The sequence below is a fragment of the Grammomys surdaster genome, unplaced genomic scaffold (genome assembly GCF_004785775.1).
Source record: "Grammomys surdaster isolate TR1022 unplaced genomic scaffold, NIH_TR_1.0 125692, whole genome shotgun sequence".
NCBI classification, from domain to species: domain Eukaryota; kingdom Metazoa; phylum Chordata; class Mammalia; order Rodentia; family Muridae; genus Grammomys; species Grammomys surdaster.
In genome coordinates this window covers 1,817,660-1,838,560 of record NW_021620528.1, presented here as the reverse complement: position 1 = coordinate 1,838,560, position 20,901 = coordinate 1,817,660, and the positions used below count along the sequence as shown (strand labels likewise).

General features: G+C 37.4%; 1 protein-coding gene across 5 annotated transcripts in view; it reads right to left on the bottom strand.

Annotated features, from left to right (window-relative positions):
• Nucleotides 1–317: 317 nt before the first annotated feature.
• The window catches only part of Nrg3 (neuregulin 3), a 1,037,811-nt gene continuing 1,017,227 nt past the window's right edge, over nt 318–20,901 (bottom strand). For 2 of the 5 annotated variants that reach the window (XM_028788027.1, XM_028788028.1), the window contains exons 7-10: nt 12,722–12,849; nt 7,967–8,116; nt 2,627–2,698; nt 1,882–2,389 (exon numbers count right to left, since the gene is read on the bottom strand). In XM_028788027.1, the coding sequence (XP_028643860.1) occupies nt 1,882–2,389; nt 2,627–2,698; nt 7,967–8,116; nt 12,722–12,849 (858 nt within the window). Of the gene's footprint in view, nt 2,390–2,626; nt 2,699–7,966; nt 8,141–12,721; nt 12,850–20,901 lie in introns of all 5 variants that reach the window. The other 3 variants (XM_028788032.1, XM_028788030.1, XM_028788031.1) reach the window with 3 other exon arrangements.

The window sequence follows — 20,901 nt, the reverse complement described above, 5'->3', positions numbered from 1 at the left end:
CTCAAAGCAACAAAACTCTAATAGTCACAAATGACCCCACACATCTTTTGTCTGATACAATGTAGGTTTATATCAATAGGTTTTCAACATCCCAGATCTCAGTTTCCTATTAAACCCTTTTGATTAGTTTGTTAATGTTCTTTCTATTCCCTAAATTGTATTCTGTCTGATACCAATGAACATTTACAGATAATTTGCAATAGTTAACACAACTAAACTTACCTCAAAAAAGAATCGCATGTTTTCTCTGTTTGAAACAGAAACCAATAAAATTTTAAACAAGCTCTCCCCAAGCTACAGTAAAAGCAATCTTTTACATACTTTCAAATACTGTGCCTTTTTATTTTAAACAGTGTAAACATAACAACACCACCAATAATTGGATAAAGACTGGGTATGTGAACACTAGTTTCCGTGAACACCCCATGAAATTAGGGAAAATAAATAGACACATCTTCAGGAGAGGTTTCAGTTCACCTTAGCAGTGGTAAAAATATTGCTTTATTCCAAATGAACATACAACACAATTTGTTGTTTTGGGGCATTGCTTGTGAACTGAATCGTCTGGGATTTGTGGTTTTCAACAATTTATTCCTTTTACAGTAACAACAGAAAGCCAATGCCTCTGTCTCCACAGAGCAGACTTGCTGTAAATTAGCAATGAGGATGACGAGAAATAAAATAGTCAACTATCAATTTGATGATTGGCTTGTGTCAGTAATTTAAGTAAATGATTCAAAATAAACACATCCTCCATTAATTTGCTTTGTGATGCTGATATCAATAAGCCAAAGGCTGTCCTTTTCAATAGTATTCACATCAGAAAATGGTCTAGACATTGTCAAGAATTTTATACGACCCCACCATGCAAGTTACCTTGGTTTAAGAACTCGCTAACCAAATTTACATTTAATGGAAAATTTAAAGTGAAAAGATCTTAAAGGGGAAATCTCTTCTAAATTTTAGTTTCCCTGATGTTTCAGAACAAATTTTAGCAAGCTTTAATACACACACACACACACACACACATGCACACACATACATACAGGGGACACATGTGCATCCAGCTTGGGTGAGCAAGCCCACAATTGCACCCTCACACCTGTACACACACACACACACACACACACACACACACACACACACACACAGGTGCCCTTTCAGAGCTTCTAATCACTCTCCAAGAAAAACATTTCTATTAGTATAATTTTAGTAACACAACGCTGTCATTTTGTCTCTTTTCCTATAATAATTTAACACCTCCCTCTGAGGCTCTGTGCTTTCAAATTATGAAAGATGGCACATGAGAGTAGTTAATTTTGCCCAGATTCCTCCTATCTTCCGTCTTCCCTCCTGCTCATGTTTTCCTGCCATTGTTTGAAAATCAAATACAAAGCACTACATTCCTCGACATGACATAACTTGTAGAGAGCATTGATGAATAGAAATTTAGGGGTTGGAACTCAAGAGCCAAACGGCCAGGGCTGTCTGCTTCACTGGCACACTTGTTCTTGGAATAAACTTTATCTCTTTGAAGCTAGGAGAACACCAGTTTCTGTTCTATATAGACACTGGTACTATGAGACCAAAGGTTGGAATTAGCCAAATCTTCCAAGAGCCAAAGGAGATAGTGTAAGGACTAACTGAAATTGGATTCAGAATTCTCCCCTAAAGCTTTAGTGGTAAGCTTTATCCCTCCTGAAACACTTCTTTCCCTTTAAAAAAATATTTTGTTAAAAAACACTATGATATGAGGGCGGCAGACTATTTGGTTTCTTCTAAGTAGATGCTCTTAAATTAATGCATATAAATAATTTGTATTTAATTTCCTCTCCTTCCTGTTGAGCAAAGCATAGAATGCACAGATTCCTACATCTCGAGTCACTTGGTTAGCACAGAGTCTCTTTGTATTTCATTTCTTAAGACAAATTGTGCCTCTCGTTCTGATTTGGCCGTGGGACTCAGGGGGAGAAAGGCTGTGTTTTCGCTCGCACTGTCCTCAGTTTCCATGCTGGCCAGTTCGTAGTCTTCTGACCGTCTGGCATCAGTCAGAATCCGGATCTGTTCCTGCACAGTCTCTAGTAATATTTTCACTTCCTGTTGTTCTTCTAGAAGACAATCACTGACTGGAATACTCGCATTGACAACGTCAGCGGAGTAGGAGTTTTTGCACCATTTAATGCTTTTGACGTCAGAAATCCCTGGCATTTGCATGCAGGTTTCTTCTAGACCCACCGACGGGATGATGGGCACAGAATTGGCCCTTGGGGATAAATAACCCACCAGGTCCTTTTGATCCAAGCTATTAAAATAGGGGTTTGTTTCTCTTGAAGGCAGTTGCATATTTATCGATGCATTTTGTTGGGTTCTTAAGCCATTGGATACATACCTGGAAAAAACAAAAGGAGCAGAGTCATATTGCAGCTCCCACTGTGCCTCTGAGAACCATACCATCCAAAAATCACTTTCCACATGCACCATCTCACTGACTTTTCACAGCAACCCCATTAGACGGATACTAGGTTCCCACGGACAGTAAATTGAAATTCAGATCAGTGAAGTGACTTGCTCAAGGTCACACAGAAAAATAAGGGACAGACTGAGACTCAAACCCAGATCTTCTTACTTTAAGTCCAGGGTTCTTTCAACACACCACAGCTGTATAGGCAGGTGGGATATAGTCTTCCTGACCTCTATCCTAGAATACAAAGTAAATGGGTGTTGATCATGTCAGCGTGGCCTTTTCCATCGTGACAAACAGGACACGACCATGGCATCACCTCACTCATAGCTTAGCCACCCTCTTAACTCTGAGTTTGTCTCATAGAATCATGTAGTCACCATCATTAGGGGGTAATCAGGAAGCTTATTTTTGACCATCAAGGTATTGCAGTCATCCAAGCTTCTCCTTTACACATGAAACGTGAATCTGACAGCTGTTGGCATTTTGCTCTATAAGAACTGCCTTGCTGGCCCATTGCTGAACCAGAGGACAAATACAGGAACATCCAATCCCTCTGCCTCTCTAGTGGGAACATGAAGCATCTTCCCAACTTGGTAGTATTTTCCGTGTCCCAACAGTGAGAGAGGGTACTGGTGTACAGCAATGGCTTATCACAAACACCAATGTGCAAATCCACGTAACTTAAGGATTCCAGGATCTGAGTTTTGAACTGCTCAGGGCTGCTGACTTTCTTCCTTTGATCTTACCCATGCCAGGAAGGAAACATGTATATGAGACTTCATGGAAAAGGCTTTGGGAGTGAGCCCTATATGGTAAATTTTATTCTATTTCTAGTAAATAATTCTCAAATACTAAAGTTAACATGTAAGCATATGCTAAACAACTACCATGGAATAGATTTAATTTTCTTGGTTTATATTGTAATGTAAATAATTATCTCTGTACATTTAAATAATAGTTGCAATGAAATGTATTAATAGCTACAAAAAAGTCTCTACTGTGAGGTCACAATGGAAGGAATTTCACCAGAATTAGTAAAGAGGAGCTAGTAGTAATAGTGTCTTTTCTCAGTGTATGTACAATAGAGTTGGTCACCAATAATTTCTGATCTAATGAACATACAATGAATGAATATATCTCCAAGGAAAGGAGTCTGTTATAGTGCATTAACTAATATTAGATATAACAGTTAATATTTACATAATTACTTGAAAAAGTGCTTTCACTTACAATTAAGTCATGCAAAACAGTGTTTTAGTTTATTATTCTTATGTGATAAATGAATAGATAACTGTAAAAGGCATTCATATGACCTGTCCAAAGCTTTATCTTTACATGAGTGACAAAAGGAAGATTCTGTAATCGTCCTTCTGTCACTATTAAAACTGTCAGCATAAAATTCAGAACCAGCTAATGAAGGGACATCCTAAGGTAAACTAGACTATAAAATCTTTTGGGATGCTTAATTTTATATAGCTATGCATAAGAAAATTCCTTGTGGAATCTTATCCCTGTGCTGTATATGACAGAAAATCAGATTATAAAGGTCTAATCCATGAGTCAATCTTGATAAGAAGGAGGAAGCCTCCAGAATGTATGAATATACTGAAAATATGCCTTTTATATATTTACATATAGAAGAGAGCTAAGAAATGTGGCTGTAATAATATTGTAACCACATCAGTGTCATCAGAGTAGATCTATAGGTAGAATCTAATAACTAACTGCCATAGTGACTCACCAATGTGACATGACTAATCAACAAAGGCAATTAGTGCCAAACTTCAAATATCCACCTATTCAACCTGATTTTAAATTAAGGACTTAGATGGGAGAGAGGCTTTGAAGTTAACTCCCCCGGGTCATTGCCGGAACCAGCTACTGGACACATACATGGCAGTAAAGGAAATCTAAACTCTTGCTATAGTGTGAAGGTGGGTTTTAAAGAATGACAGTTATCCAAGGTTGATTTAATTCTGAATACGACATGATTGCAAGCACCAATGTCATTATATGATTTGGACTCTGAGATAATGGTAGGCTTGTTTGAATTCTCCAAATTCTTTTTTTTTAATTGAATATTTTCTTTATTTACATCTCAAACATTGTCTTCTTTCCCGGCCCCCACCCTGGCTCTGAAACCCCCTATCCTATCCCCACTCCCCTGCTTTTATGAAGGCGTTTCTCCACACAGTCAGTGCCCTTAACTGCTGAGCCATCTTTCCAAGCTTTTTTTTGTTTTTGGATTTGCTTGTTTTATGTGAGTATACTGTCACTATCTTCGGACACACCAGAGGTGGACATCAGATCCCATTGTAGATGGTTGTGAGCCACCATGTGGTTGGTTGTTGGGAATTAAACTCAGGGCCTCTGAAAGAGCAGCCAGTGCTCTTAACCACTGAGACATCTCTCCAGGCCCTCTCCAAATTCTTAAAACATATAGAGGCTGGTGATAGAAATCGGTGGATGTTCAATCTTTGTGTGATACAGGCCTGGGTTCAACATCACAAGAAAACAAAAATATAATCTCTCATGCTACTTACTTGAGTACTTGGAGGATAGTAATGCTGTAAGGTTTAAATTAAACAACTTTGTGCCATATTTTTGTGCTATATTATTGCACCAGAGTCACAGGGTGACTATCAGTTCCTCCCTGGGTTGCCCTGAGGGGTCTCAGCTTTGATGTTTTGGTAAACGCCTAAATAGAATCTAAATTTCTAGGTGGAATGATGACATAAAAGCTATTCAGACAGAATTCTGCTTCCCTGGAATCGCAACAATTCTTCAATAGTTTGATAGTAAAATCATTCACTGACTGCTAACATTAGTTTTTACTGCACTCTCTGTCACCCCTCAAGAAAAAAAAAATCAGAACCCACAATTATGTTTTTCTCTTTGACCATGTGAGCAAAGAAAGGTTGCAATTGTTAGTGTCTGTTTAATTTGTTGTGAGCCATGGGTCAGGCCACAGACTTTGTTTCTGTAGTTAACTCTTTTGTTGTTGTTACTTTAGTGTTTGTTTGCTTGTTTGAGACAGGGTTTCTTTGTGTAGCCTTTGCTGTCCTGGAATTCACTCTGTAGACCAGGCTGGCCTCAAACTCAGAGATGTACCTGCTTCTGTCTCCTGAGTACAAGGATAAAAAGTGTACATCATTACCACTCGGGTAGCTGACTCCAAAGACACAATTTTTGAGGTATGTAGTAGTGAAAAAACTGACCATCCCTACAATTAGCTATTCCATCTTACATCCTCAGACATTGGAGCGTTTTCAGTACATCCGTTTCCTGGTTGTGTAGTTGATTTGGTCAGAAAGCTAAGACACAATCTCACTTTTTCTTATGGGATACCATGAGAAATTCACAGTGCCACTTTGAAATGGTCATTTGAACTTTCCTAGCCTCACTGAATTCACCAAAACAGCTTTAACAATTATCAATAGTAAGGTGCATCCAGTTTCTAGATGGGGTGGGAACTAAGTATGATTTGGATCATGACAACTTTGAGGATGTTAATCTGACTTTTCTGAATCTATTCCTTTTTATTATTATCCTGTAATCTGTCAGTTAATTGGTTTAGCATACAGTAGTCCAATACTTTGAGCATTATTACCTGGGCTGACTCCAGTCAGAGAAAAGGATCCTCAGCCTACATCTACTCCATTCTAAGAGCTGCTGTGCTAGATTAGGCAATGGGTTCAAGCTCGCACAATTTCCAGTCCAAGAGAGAAGCCACATACATGAGGCCTATTTAGCAGACAACAACCACATGCTTGGTGAACGGGACCAGATGGTTGATGGTTCTTACAAATTCATTTACTCCCCTTTCAGGCTTAGGGCAGATTTGAAGAATGTTAGCTAGGAAATTTTATTACCAACCTCATTTCCAGTCCCAGGAGAAAGTCCGTCCCACAGGAGTGTGGAAAATAGCTGTTTTTAAGAACTGAGAATGAGATTGCTTCCTAAGACTTACTGAGCTGAAGCCAGAGTAACTTACAGAGTCAACATTAAACAACACTGAGTACATATGACACAGATAAAGAGTATGTGGCCAGTCAGCTACAGAGACTACTGCCAAGCCGGTAGTGACTGAGCCAATATAAAGTTACAACCATGTAGGCCCAGGAGGGAAAAGATGAGGCAGAAAATGAAAATTCTGAACCCCTGCAAGGTCTGTGAATCTGTGATACAAACTACAACCTGCCTCAGGCTCTGAGCATCCTTACATCAGGAACATGGTGGGTGAGAGCCAGAGTAGTCACCAAAAGGAAAAAAATACAGTACAAGATGTGTTTTCTAGAGACCCATTCTAATATTTGCCATAGGGAAAGACAGGCTGCGTACATGAATGCAGTCCTATGAAAGAGGGTCAGTATTGGTATCAGCTAAATGAAACCCCTTTTTCACAGGTAAGGCCAAGCAAAATGGCAACCACTTCTTCACTTTCATTACACACTTTTGACTAATTAGCGTTCCTGTCTCTTTTCATCCTATCTCCTAGAAATCTTTCTTTATAAAGAAATCCGTGTGGAACTTAATCAGACAGGGCAACAGTTCATCTATCCCATGTCTAGAAGACAAGAGAAATGTAAAGGTTATGAGCTAGACATCCTATCTGCTGTAGTCCCAGGAGAAACATAAGCAATCTAAAATAATAATAAAACAAACTGAATAAAAAACCTTGAATAAAAAACTGCACAGAAAACCAGTCTGGCTCCTTCATAAAGTCAACTTCTAGATACAACTAGAATCTGATTCTGGAAATACATAGATTAAATCTAGATTCCTGAAAATAATGGTAGCATTATGAGAATCACTATGATAAACATTCTTTCTGTTTTACTTAAGTAAAAACTTAAGCTAAAACTTAAGGAAGTTTCTTAAAGATCTTTTTGATCTGACCAATGACCTTTGGTCATATGAAGCTTAGGCTCAGATGACAACGTTTTCTGAAGTTGACACAAGTTGTAAGGGACAGAGATAAAACTTTAATTATAAGTTACCCCATGTATACTTTGGTGGCTTACATACACTAAGAGCTTAGTTGTGACTAAATCCATCTTGCAATCTACTCTCTATGCCTTGAGCTCTACCTATGTTGGTGCCTCCTAGTGGACATGGTGCTTTTGTACTGTTTACAATAGCCGTGGTTTACAAAATCCCTGATACCTCCATACCTCATATCTCCATAGCATGAATAATGAAGACATCTGAGTTCTGAAACTTTCTCTGTGATTTTCTGATGTTAATATTTACCTAATCCCCTAATTCAAGATTACTGGGTAGAAGTAGATACCTCATTTATGTTGAAGGTTAATTTTTAGGGCTTTGTCCATACTACTGATCAGAAAGTTACATTTCTAACTTACTGATAAAAGGATACTTCAATACTTCCAAGCTTCCCAGAAAGCTTCCTCTTCATCTTCTTTTTTAAAAAAACCAGGTATACACTTAGTGTCAGACTTCTAATAGTCTCCCATGTAAGTTCCTTGCTATAAGACCTACCCTTGGCAAGGTATGGTATCCTGGTCTGGAATTCTTGATTCTTCAAGTTGTTGATATGCTGGTCCTACAATACCACCCAATCGACTTCGGGGTGAGGGTGGTGTCCTTCTGAATGTATTCCTATGCAACATCCCACTCCTTTGTCCTGGGCTGCAGCAAGAAGAAATACTCCTGCTGGGTTGGGAAAATAAAACAAAACCAACAAACCAAAGTGATCATAATAACTTCTAAGAAGTGCTAAAATGTCTCAGACATTCAATTTTGACCACACATCTTTAAGTTCTATACTGTCAGTATCAAATATGTACTAAGATAAAATTAGAAGTTGCTTAATTCATTTATTGTTGGAGGTGCTGAGAGACAATTGCTTGTCTTCCTGGCCTTCTAGCTAACATAGAAGTGGGTTTAAGGAAGTCTCATGATCCCAATTCTCCTCTACCCTGATTTCCCAAGCAGCAGTAGCTGTCTTTCTAATTGGCATAAAAATGCCCTCATTAGGCAGTGATGAGAACCAAATGTAGGAAGCCCAGAGGGGATTTATGGGGAAATTTCCATTTCTTAGTGATAGGATAAACAGGCCTTACTTTAATTGGCATTCTTTATTTCACATGAGTGTTAAATTCTCAGCTTTCTGTCCTAGATTTTCATCAGTCTCAAGAAACTAGTTATACATTTCAGTTTGCTTTTTGAAAGCACCTGGTTCAATTTTATTGGGTGTACGCATCCAAACGTCTCAAATGACTGAATATTTGTAGAGGCCATCAACAACAAAAGGTATAAGTAAAAGTAACGTAGATCCCAAGCCTTAACAAAGTAAGCCCTCATACATAGGTTATTTCAAAGGAATTAGTTTCTCTGAAGATAAATAACCAAGTTCAGTGAAATATTCCTAATCAACTTCCTTCCTCACCCTACTGAGTTGCTTGCTTTCAAACTTAAGTGTTCCCTCGGATGTCAGGTTATACAGTTCAAATGGTTCTTCCATGATCATATTATGAGCTAAAACTCTTATGCTGCACTTACACTGTCTAAAAATACCACTGCAATTATAGGCCAGGATGAAAATACTCATACGTCAACAGGGCACTCATAGGGGACAGCCTCTTAATGCAGTCTTAACCAAATTACTATACTATTTGGGATTTTTCGCGATTTTCATCAATATTACCACTATTCCAAGTTTATAAATACAAAACATATTTAATAAATTTGTGAGATCAAGAATTACTATGTTGCTCTGGCTAACCTGAAACTCTCCTGGAATTCACAGAGATCCGTCTGTGTCTATCTCCTGACTGCTGAGCTCAAATACATGCCCTACCCCACACGACAAATATTTGCAAATAGTTTCATTGGGAGTTTGATTGGAAGTTGAGACTTGAGTGCTACCAACATTTTGCCAGTTCTGTTAAGGTGGCAGGTGGACGTTAACTTCTCTATCTTGTGCAGGCACCAAATCATAGTATGTTATTTTAGTTGTTAGCTATGTATCTGCTGTAGAGTTCCCAAAATACTTAACGACATGGTCATCATATTCAGTCTCTAAGCCAACATCTTTGAGGAGCTTTCTAACAGTGGCTCTGTTTCCTTCCTTCCCACTTTTGTAGGACTTTGGCACTAGAGTAAGCTGCTCACATCTCTCTGCTACCAAAAGCATGATGATAGTTGTGTCAGAGTCTTGGAGGAAATAAAACCCACTTTAACTTAGACCAATTGAGAAGATTATAAGAGGCATGGTCAATGATCATTACTTGGGGGGAAACAAGGTGAAGCTACACAAGACATTGCTGCACTTCAGGCCACTAGCAATAGGAAGCCATTGATATAAAGGAGAGGGGGCATTTTTCAGAATAGAGACTGTAAAGACCAAATCAGGTATCAGGCTTTGGAGTCCCAAAAGATCAGAGTGGGACAGAACTGAGGCAGGGAATGAAATGACTATGACCTCCTTGTGCCATCCCTTTCATACCTCACCAGCACTTACCTCACTCTAATGTGCCAGAAGCCAGAGGACAGGGAAGTCTGAATCTCACCTGCTGCATAAGGATTTGCACAGAAAGTGATTTGAGTGTGGTTGGGGGTGAGATGAGTCAGCATCACCGAGAATTTTTGTGGATTACACCAGAGATGAAAGCGGTCAAGTACACTAAATGTCCTATATGAGGTGAACATGTGAGGGGCACAACACCACATGGTTCTATGAATTGGTGCACCATAACCGGCACTGCAAATGTTCCTCTGTGTCACTGGATGCCCTGGGCACCTGTCACTGTTGATAACCTATATTGATGCCATTGTGAGCAAGTTAGATTGCCAAAATACAATGCAACAAAATAAAGACATGCCTCAATAGATTTTTTTCAACAGGTAGGTTTTCCACTAAATGTTAGAAATAATGGCTGGTTTTATATTGATAGCTTTATTTCATATTAAGGCATCTAAGGGAGTCATATTTTCAGTGCACAACTAGAAATTAATTATGCATAGCTTGCTGAACTGTCAAAACAAGGTCTATCAGTGTGAAGTAGTGGCCCATCTTCAAAAGCAGTTGTAGACCTATTGATCAATGAGCAGTTCAAGCCTTCTAACCCAGGGGCACTCAGGAAGTTATGAAGCGGGTGGAAAGAAGTATAAATCAGTAAACAGGTTATCAATCATGAAACTGTTTAGTCTCTTGCATGTTTTACAAAATAAAAGCCATGATGTACTAAACTGTAATTTCAAGTTCTAAAAGTACTTTATAAATCAACCCTTGCCAATCTATCAGCACATAGCCATCAGACACTGCAATGTCATTGAATTCAAAACAAACAATCAACAACAACAACAACAAAACAACCTAGAAGGCCCTTTAAAGATACCGTCATTTAATCTTGGAGTTATAGAAACCAAGATCAAAGTCAATGGTGAGAGACTGACAAAAAATGTACCTGGGCACAGGAGTGCTGTCATTCCAACATGGCAGAAGTCACCACTTAAAAAAATCTCAAATTTAAAGTATTTTTGCCATAACTACAGAGTAATATTATACTATTATACTATTATATTATATTATATTATATTATATTATATTATATTATATTATATTATTTTACATGACAGAGTATATAACTACAGTAACATATTTTAGAATAAACTGGGAGAAATACTGTTTTGGAAAAAACTTTTTGCTTTGTAAAAGACTAGCAATTTTGGACTTTATTTCTGTTTAAAAAAATGCAGCTTCCATAGGCCAAGTGAAGTAAAAGACTGTTTTCACAGGAATTTTGGGAATGCACACTACAACATATCACAGACTTGCCGATAGTAACTAATACATCTACCCAGATTCCAAACTATTTCACTCCTAAGCTGAAGATACTAAAACTATTTTCTTTGTCAAATCCTTGAAACCCTAGAATCTATCTACTGCAAATGTATGGGAATAAATAACATCAGCAGCTTCTGAGGTGTAGTGTGCTCATTGTTAGAATGACTGAAAATCTCATAGCAAGTATAGCCAGGAAGGCATACTCTTGGGGGAGGAAAAGTAGAGATCAGCTCTTTTATTGTGTGTTTCTTTCTTGCTAGAGTACAAGGTATTGAAGATAAAGGAAAACATGTCAGTAACATCTTTTCCTCAGTAACATTCTTTTTTTGTCAGTAACATTCTATTGCTAGTAACAATTGATGCAGCTTTAAAAACTTTAACTCATATGTGTGTGTTTGTGTGTGTGTGATTTCAAAAGACTAAACATATATATATTATTAGATTAAATTTTAAAATGTTAAATTTATATAGAGAGATATATAGCTTTAAAATATAAAAATGTTTATCACTAAGAAAAGGAATGTTTAGTTTTTGAACAACTTTTACAAATAAAAAGTATTAACTTTAATACCCACAAATATACTGTATACTGTAGCAATAGTTCTAAATTCATTCTTTTATTGGGACTATATAAGACTGATTTTTAAAAATATATTCTACATGCACAAAACACAAATGTGGATGATAAGATGCCAGAGAACACACCCAGCTTTAGAGTTTCCTGTGGCATATCCAAAGTAGCTGCCCTTTGCCTCCAAAGAAATAGTTTCTGTGTAACCAGCTGTTTCTGTCTCTCTCTCCCTCTCTGTTTCTCTGTTTCTCTCTCTCTCTCTCTCTCTCTCTCTCTCTCTCTCTCTCTCTCTCTCTCACACACACACACACACACACACACACACACACACACAGAGAGAGAGAGAGAGAGAGAGAGAGAGAGAGAGAGAGAGAGAGAGAGAGAGAGAGAGAGAGGCCACCTCTATACCTCTATGGTAACATATATCTTACAGGCTCAAAGAGAATACTGTCCAGTATTTGTCTCTGAAACTTTTGTTAGGTGTGTTTGGAGCACTTGGTACATGTCACATCAGCTGCCTGGAGGAGAATTAGATGTTAACTTTTCAACCAGTGATGAGGAAGGTTAGGAAACAAAATCACACTTAATAGTGTTTCAAAGTCCAGTCACTTCAGTATCTTGTTGGTGCCTGCAGCTCTGATGTAAGGTAAAGTTCCTTTATTTTTCTGTAGGGTGAATGATGCTACTGAGGGAAGCTGGAGAGTTTGGTTCCTGGCTGTGGGCTGCCAAAACATCACCTCCATGGGGATCTACAAATAGATCTATAGTAAGAACAGTTACCTCTAGTGGACTCTAAGTTCAGTTGCCATTTTCTGGACGTGTGTTGATTTCTAAAGTGAATTCATCCACTCCGATCACAATTAGCTAGCCGTACCTGTGATGCTTGATAGGCTGGCTTCCTCGGTCAGGAGAAGTAACCTCTGGGAACGACTGGGGAGCTGAAAAACTTGACTCCATTATTTTCTCCAGCGCAGTCACAGGATGCCTATCCGCTTTTGAATACTGTAGGAAATTACATGCAACGATGTGAGCGGCGGGACATTATGAGAAGGGAGTTGGCCAGACAAGAGCTAGGCACTGAAAAGTATCCAATGATAGAAAATTGTATGTAGCTCATCTACCCATTCTCATAAATAGATATTAAGAAACGGGAACACATATTTTAACCTAAGAACCCATTTCTAGTTAATTGGTAGTAGCTTCTTAGAGTCTTCTATTTTCATAAATTCTAAGAATACCTTGGGAGCAAGAATCAGAAAAATATTATGACCACAAGTGGAAAAAAATGAATTCAAAAGTAAAGCTTAGAATGGTATATAAATTCCTTCCAAAAGAAAATCTCAGTTTTAGACCACATGCAAAACTAAAGGGTATATAATTTGGAATTAGCTGAAGGTGAGAAGTAAGAAGAATGCAAATGTTAAAGAAAAGAACTATGAATTTATTTCTCCATTTTGATACTGGGGATTGACCCTGGGTATTCACTCATGCTTGTCCTGTTCTATCCTCTCAGCCCTGGAAAATGACATAAAAATAAACTCTCTATTTGCTGAAAGTAAGGAGGCATGAATGCTTGCTAAGTTTTGACACTGATGGTTACATATGTGCTATAACCAAGATAAAAGAAATGTATAGAAAACAGAAAAGAGAAAATGAAAGAAAATATTATTAATGCAACAAAGTCATTTGAAGCAGGAGTATAACAAGAAAGAAAAGTATGTCTAATAGGGAAATTGCCGTGATGAATGTGAAACTCTCAAAGATGAGGACAACTGAATTGCCAGACTTAAATGTTGAAAGAGAAATTCCCAACACAGTCATACATCCAGCCATCAGACATCTGAGAGAACATATTGACAAACAGTGGAGGAAAGACTGTCAAGTAGTTGTGGTTCATGCCTCTAACCCAGTATGTGGCAAGTTGAGGCAGGGGACTGGTCAGTTTTAGGCCATCTTAAGATGCCTAGCAAGATGGAGTTGCAAAAATGAAACAAACATTAAAATAACAACATGCAAGATGGATAAAGACATTTCTTGAAAATTACAGGGGTAAAAATGTATAACAGTAATAATATCAAGTAAATTACAATTTAGAACTTTGACACAAAGTTACTTTTAAAGACGGATACTTCATATAAAACAAAACAACTCAACAAGTAATAAATATTTATAAAGTTTTTCTACTTAAAAATAGCTTTGAAAGTACAGAGTGCAGCTAATACCACAGCATAAAACCCTGGAGGAGGTTAGGCATGTTGACAGTTTTCATTACATGATCAACAAACAGGTAGCATTGAGTCTGAAAAGTATAGGATTCAGCATGAGGTCATGGGATGGCTGTTATTCATGAAAATGAAGTAAATTTGCTTTCTAGTTTGCTTCAAAACCTTAAACGACCACATGTAAACAGAATCACAAATTCTAGAGAAATGGACTGGGCTGATTTTTATAAGGCTTTCTTAATAAACCACAAAATAATGAAGATTTTTTAAATTTAATGCTGATAGTAAATTAAAGAAGAGCATAGTAAACATATTCTGTAAGTTAAGATAATGTTTGTAGCCATGACCATAGTTATATGTAATGTTGAATATATAAGATGAATTTACCTTTCAGATTTGGATGAATGAACTTTCTGAATGACTTTGATAGTAACTTATTAATAGCCTTAAGGGACAGAAATGCCTTTCACTTGGACACTACATCCAAAAAATAAAAGCAGGAAAAAGTTTTTATTTAATAAGTACAACCAATTATCATTAAGTTGAAAAACTATTTTTAAGAAAAAAAAAGGCTTAAGTATAATCCCGAGAAAATATTGTATAGCTTTACCTGCAAATGTGTAGTATTGAAAAACTGCCTAGAACCCAAATTAAAACATAAGAGAGTTAGAGTACACTTTCCCCCCAACTTGTAATAGATTTAGAATGCAAAATAAGAGATTTATTTCAGAAGGACATCTTGAGGCGAACATCAGCCAATTATTCCTGAGACATCTTAATTTGCTTGAGAAATTATTGTAAGTCAGCAACTCATTCCATTTTGTAAAACTCAGGTATTTCCAAGAGAAGATTTTGAGCCATTAGCTCAGTCCAAGCAAATCCTGAAATGAGGCTCTGTCCAGGGTAAGCTCTCTCTTAGTAATCTGTATTTAGCCTGCAAATGATCGATGAAATGGAAGATGGAGACAGGAGCTACTCAGCAAATACTAGCTGACGAGCCTCCTCTAGACATTAGAAATCAACAAAAGAGAGGCGCTGTCTCAAAACAAGATGAAAGGCAAGGAACAATACCTAAAGTTATCCTCCAGCCTCCATACATATTTCATGCCATGGACACACAAACTTGTATAGACTTCATACATCACGCACAAATTTAAAACAAAATGGGATATTTAGCTTGGGTGTCATGGCACATGCCATTAATCCCAACACTCCGGAAACAGAAGCAGGAGGATCTCATAGCTTACACATTGAGTGACTCAGTGTCAAAGAGAAATGACCTATATATCGGTACATCTATTCTTCAATCTTTTTTGACAATTTGTTTAACAAAGATCTGTAAGTTACACTGTAAAGCAAGAAGAAAATAAAAGGATAGTTTAAAGAGAAAAGGTAAGCAAGAGAACAGATGTGATGTTTGTATGCTTAAAAAAAAAAGCATGAAAACCTAACAGTGAATGGGATATATTGGAAGAAGACAACATGTAAAGACGGATGGTGCACTGGCTAGTTTTATGTAAATTTGACATGAGCTGAAGTCATCTTGGAAGAGAAAACCTCAGTTAATAGAATATTCCTGCAAATATTGGCCTGTTGGAGCAGTCTGTGGTGCATTTTCTTGAGTGATGATTGATGTGGGAGAGCCTAGCACAGTGTGGACAGTGTCATTGCAGGGCTGGTGCTCTTGCATTGTATAAGAAAGCAGGCTGAGAAAGCCACGAGGAGCAAGTCAGTAAGCAGTGTTTCCCCATTGCTTCTGCATCAGTACCTGCCTGCAGGTTCCTGTACTGTTTGAATTTCTGTCCTGATTGCCTTTGATAATCAACTGTGATATGGATATGTAAAAAATAGACCATTTTTCCCCACAAATGGTTTTGGTCATGGTGTTTTATTAGAGCAATAGAATCTCTAGTTAATACATTAAAATTAATCTTGGAATTTAAAATTTGTATTTGTCTATCCATGACTTTCAAGGAAAAGGAAGTCTCTTGGTCACTGTTCTATTACTGTGAAGAGATACCATGACCAAGGAAACTCTTATGAAAGAAAGTATTTAATTGAGGGCTTACTTAATGTTTCAGAGGTTTAGTCTAATATTATAGCAGGGAACATGGAGACATGTGGGTGTGTGATGGAGCAGCAGCTCAGTGTTCTACATCCTGACCCATACACACACACACACACATACACACACACACACAGTTACACACACACACACAAAGAGGGAAAGGGAGGGGGAGGGAGAACCTGGGGCTGGCTTGGCGTTTTGAAACCTCAACGTGCATACTCAGTGACAGACTTCTTTCAACAAGACTGGACCTACTCCAACAAGGCCATTCCTCCAAATTCTTCTAATCCTTTCATATAGCACAACTCACTGGTTTCTAAGTACCCAAATGTATGAGCCAATGTTGGACATTATTATTCAAACCACCACAGGGGATTATATTTGGCAAATGGCTACTAATAACCATTATATCACCTAGTGATTTATTATTATTCAGTAAATTCTGACAGTGTGAAAAGAAACACACATGTACATCTATAGCTCTATCAAAAGTTAACAACAAAAATAAAGGAAGGATCATCCCCCATGCACTGGTAAGGATAGGGAAAACAGAGGGACCCGCTGAGCAATTCAGTGTTTCCAAATTTCATAGCTTAGTGAAAATAACCAATTTCTTCAAACATAAAACTATCAAAATTGACAGAAGAAAAATGCAACAATAACATTCTTAAAAGTGTTAAAGAAATAGAGAGCTGTATAAATATCATTAATAACATTTAAGTGTCTGAAGGTCTCATGAAGCAATGCTGACTCTGATAAAGAAATCAGATGTGTCTTACAAGTCTGTCAACATACCTGGAGGTGTCAGAGGTGGGGGCAGAAATCTTATCATAAACAATTTTGGAAATAAGTGAGTCCTAAAAGTTAAAGTGAGAGCTGCACATAAGCACTGTTTCGATGTCATGACAAGGTGCAGTGTTAATTTCTTATTTTGCTGATGTGGTTCCTGTGGAAGAGACATTAAGTACATGGGTGTTGAGTACTGAAGCCAGATGTTTTTTCTAGTACAGTAGGTGGAGGCTAGATGAAGGGCAGTGATGGATGGATACTAAGGGAGATATCAGTGTCAACTAACGTTTAGCCAAGTATAGGTACAGATGGCTACATTAAAAAATTATAGCTGTGTGTTGGTCTGTGATCTATTTGCCAAAAGGGCCTATAAGCAAAGCGGTTTCATTGACAAAAAATACTCATAGCTCACACAACTTGACTTGAACAGCATCTACAATGAAAGTGATATTAAGAGAAAAGTCTGATTCGATGATTGGGCCAGATTATCTGGAGAATAAGCTTGAAATATCATGCAGCATAAACACTTCAAGAGCTGATCAATTGAAATTTCCTATCCAAATGGCATGGGCAACTGAACTCTTAGTGAAGAGAGGCAGAACAGCCCGATCACAAAATCAAATCGTATTGAAATGAACAATTAAAAACTGTATTTGGTAAAAAAAAAAACCAGACCATCAAACAAACAAAAATCCCATCTTCTCACCTGGGATTACAAGGTAAATAGATTCCAGACTAAAACCCTGACAACTAAGTCTTCATTTTATGCCCACCTCCCTTTTACTTTGGGATAAGCTGCTTATCTCTGTACATGTTAATTACAGTAGTAGTGTTTGTCTAACCTACTTCATCTTCCTTGAAGGCTAAAGGCAAAGGAATAAATCACTGTCTTAATCCTGTAGTCATCTTGGACTTCAAAAATAGCAGAATCTATGGGACAGACTCCTTCTGCACATGTGGGTCTTTAGCCATGAAGGTAAGCCTGTACCCTGAACTATACACAATCTCCTCAAGGACTGGCAGTCACAACAGCAATAAGACTTCTCTGCATCACCTTGCAGGACCACACAACAATCTGACAGAAGTGACCCCATCCTAAAGACTACATCATAACTAGGAATGTTTACTCATGCTCTCTCCGTTTCTCTTTCATATTTGCTTCAGCTCATGCCTCCACAGCAGATGTCTGATAACTAGCTTCATTTATTTCTTCCCTTTATTTTGCCAATATAGCGACATTGAATAAGTCACCTCTAATTACTTTCTTCTGTCACCTATCTTTTTAATTAGCATATTGAATAAGGTGGCCAAACTGAGCTTATTGGATTCTGGAGCACAGAAAATTCCCTAAAATAATCTGGTTATAACATTTAACTCTTTGCCTTATAAACCCAAATATAAAATAGGTATTTATGAGTTGGTATAGAGATTATAAATAATAAATAAATAAATAAATAAATAAATAAGCAGATGAGAAGTAACTAATCCTTGGACAGAATAAACAAATAACTCATGTATGTTTTACATAATCAGGATGAAATATTCATTCTTACTCTTAACATGTAAGCTGCATATAACCATTTCTTTCCAAAGAGTACTCTGAGCAGAGGATGAGAAAAACAAGTGTCTGAACAGAAAGAGAACTTGAAAAATACAAAACATCAGAATCAGTACTGTAACATTGATACCAACTTATCACACTGACAGTGGCATTCCTGATGTGATAAAAAAAAATGGTGCATTTTTTTTTGCATAGACAACAGCTGTAGCACCACTACAATAAAATACCAAACAAAGGAGAATCCTACAAAACACTAGACTAGTACTACACAGAACCTCCCAGATCAACAGTGACATTCCAGTGCTTATAATCTGACAAGACTAAGAGGAAGCTAAAGATGTATGACAACCATAGAAGCAACATTGTTCCAGGAGGAAACTACAAAGGTACAACTTTGAAACAAATAAATCAATAAATGGTGAGGTAAGAATCTCTTATTTCAGCTAGGAGTGGTATTTAGTTATTAATATAATTTATTAATAATTTATCAGTATTGACTTCAAAATATTTTACAACTGTACCATTCCAGTTTATACTGATAAATTATTATTCTCTATTCTAAAAAAACTAGTACAGAATATGTAAAAATTCTATTAATAGTATCTTCTTAATTTTTCTCTAGATCAAAACCTATTCTTTCTTTATTGAGAGTATACCTAAAATAAAAAAGAACAAAAGACACTGTGAACACATACAAAGAATCTAGAGACTAAATACAGAATTCAGCCTCTACTTAGCTTTCTAGGTATCTAAGCTGAGGGATCTTAATATTTGTACCACTGTCTGCCAAACACTTCATCTGTATCAAGCCTTCCTGCTGTAAGTCAGCTTAACTGCCCCAGATCAGAACCTTTCTGCATTTGTGGTCAGTCTATGCTGACAGCATTTATTGTAGTTTCTCCTAATGCTCTTGGGAGAAGCTAAGACCTGCATATTAGGTGATTTTAACTATCATAGATGACCTCAAGTGATGTTTGATCCTGATGGTCTTGTGTTTATGTTTTATTATGAACTCATTTTGTAGAAGATGTATGTCATTGATTAGTGAATATAGAGATTCAGCCATCTAATCACTGCATTTCAGCATAAACCTGAATGATTTACTGTTCAATGAAATGTAGACCCTTGGGGAGAGCCCTCATCCTAATCACCCTCCTGTGTGGAAGTGCTCCCTGTGGGCATTGGAGGCCATCCACTACTGTCTGCCCCCTTGCTGCCTTGCTCCTAACAAACTGTTGAAGTGTTGAAATCAATAGCCCTGTCAAATTAAGCAAGCTGGTGTAGGCAGTAGAGCAATGACATTGTTGTTCTCAGGCCTGGTGCATGCACGCAGTGGGAGTCAGGAGGTTAAATGAAAGCCAGCCTTCTGTTGGAAAGCAATGTTGACAGAGCTGATAATCACCTGTTCTGGAACCCCAGGCCATAAAGGCAGGAGGAAGGGTGTTTGAAAACAGTTTTAAATGCATGCCTTTCTACACTGTTCCAGGCTCATATATGAATGTGTCAAAACTTTTTTATTACCAGCATAACTGAAGAGATGAGAACTGGAAAACTCAAAAGTTAATACCATATTTTCAAGAGTGATTTTTTAAGTGAAAATAATTAAAAGCAACTTGCTCAATGTTGCTTTGAGAATTTTGTGCTTGTGTACATTAATAGCAACGACTCTTAACAACTTTTCCCAGAGTCCCTCTAAAGCAACATATTATAAATCTAGCCTTCTTGTAGACACAAGGGACAGCAAGCTCTTTTCCCATCTCCTTCCTGAGCCAGGTCCTCCTTCAGCTGTGGTACTGAGTACATGCTATAGCTTTGTCTTGCAGAGAGCCATTTTCTTCTAAGCTGTGATGCCCTAACCTGCCTGCTAGAAGCTCTCACATCACCCCTCTCCACTGGCTGTAGGTATCAGCCTATTTTAGATTCTACATCTGATGGCTGTTTACTGAGTAGATGTCACCTGTAGTAATAAGTGAATGCTCTGAGCTCAGGGACATTTCATTCATTGTGGAAATTTTGAATTATTGTGAGAACTCATCAAGTGTCAGCTGTTCACCTGATACTTAGTAATTATTCAATATGTAATGAGAGTAAAGATGAATATGTAAATCAATAAGTTAGCACTTGATATGTTGACCAACGGTTCAGGTTTAATGAACTACTCAAAAGAAATCAATGTTTTAAATTAATGACTCCTGTCTTCACCCTACAAAAAATGCCAATGGCTTCAACACACTCTCACCACTCAACTCAAACATTGGTGCTATCAAGCCAGTCTCAGATCTCCCTATTGAATCATTCAGAATCTTTTTTCCATATTTTTAAGTATTATAGAATATTATACATTATAGAATAAGATCTTCTTATTATAGAATAATTAATATATATTAATATGTAATATTTATATGTAATAATTG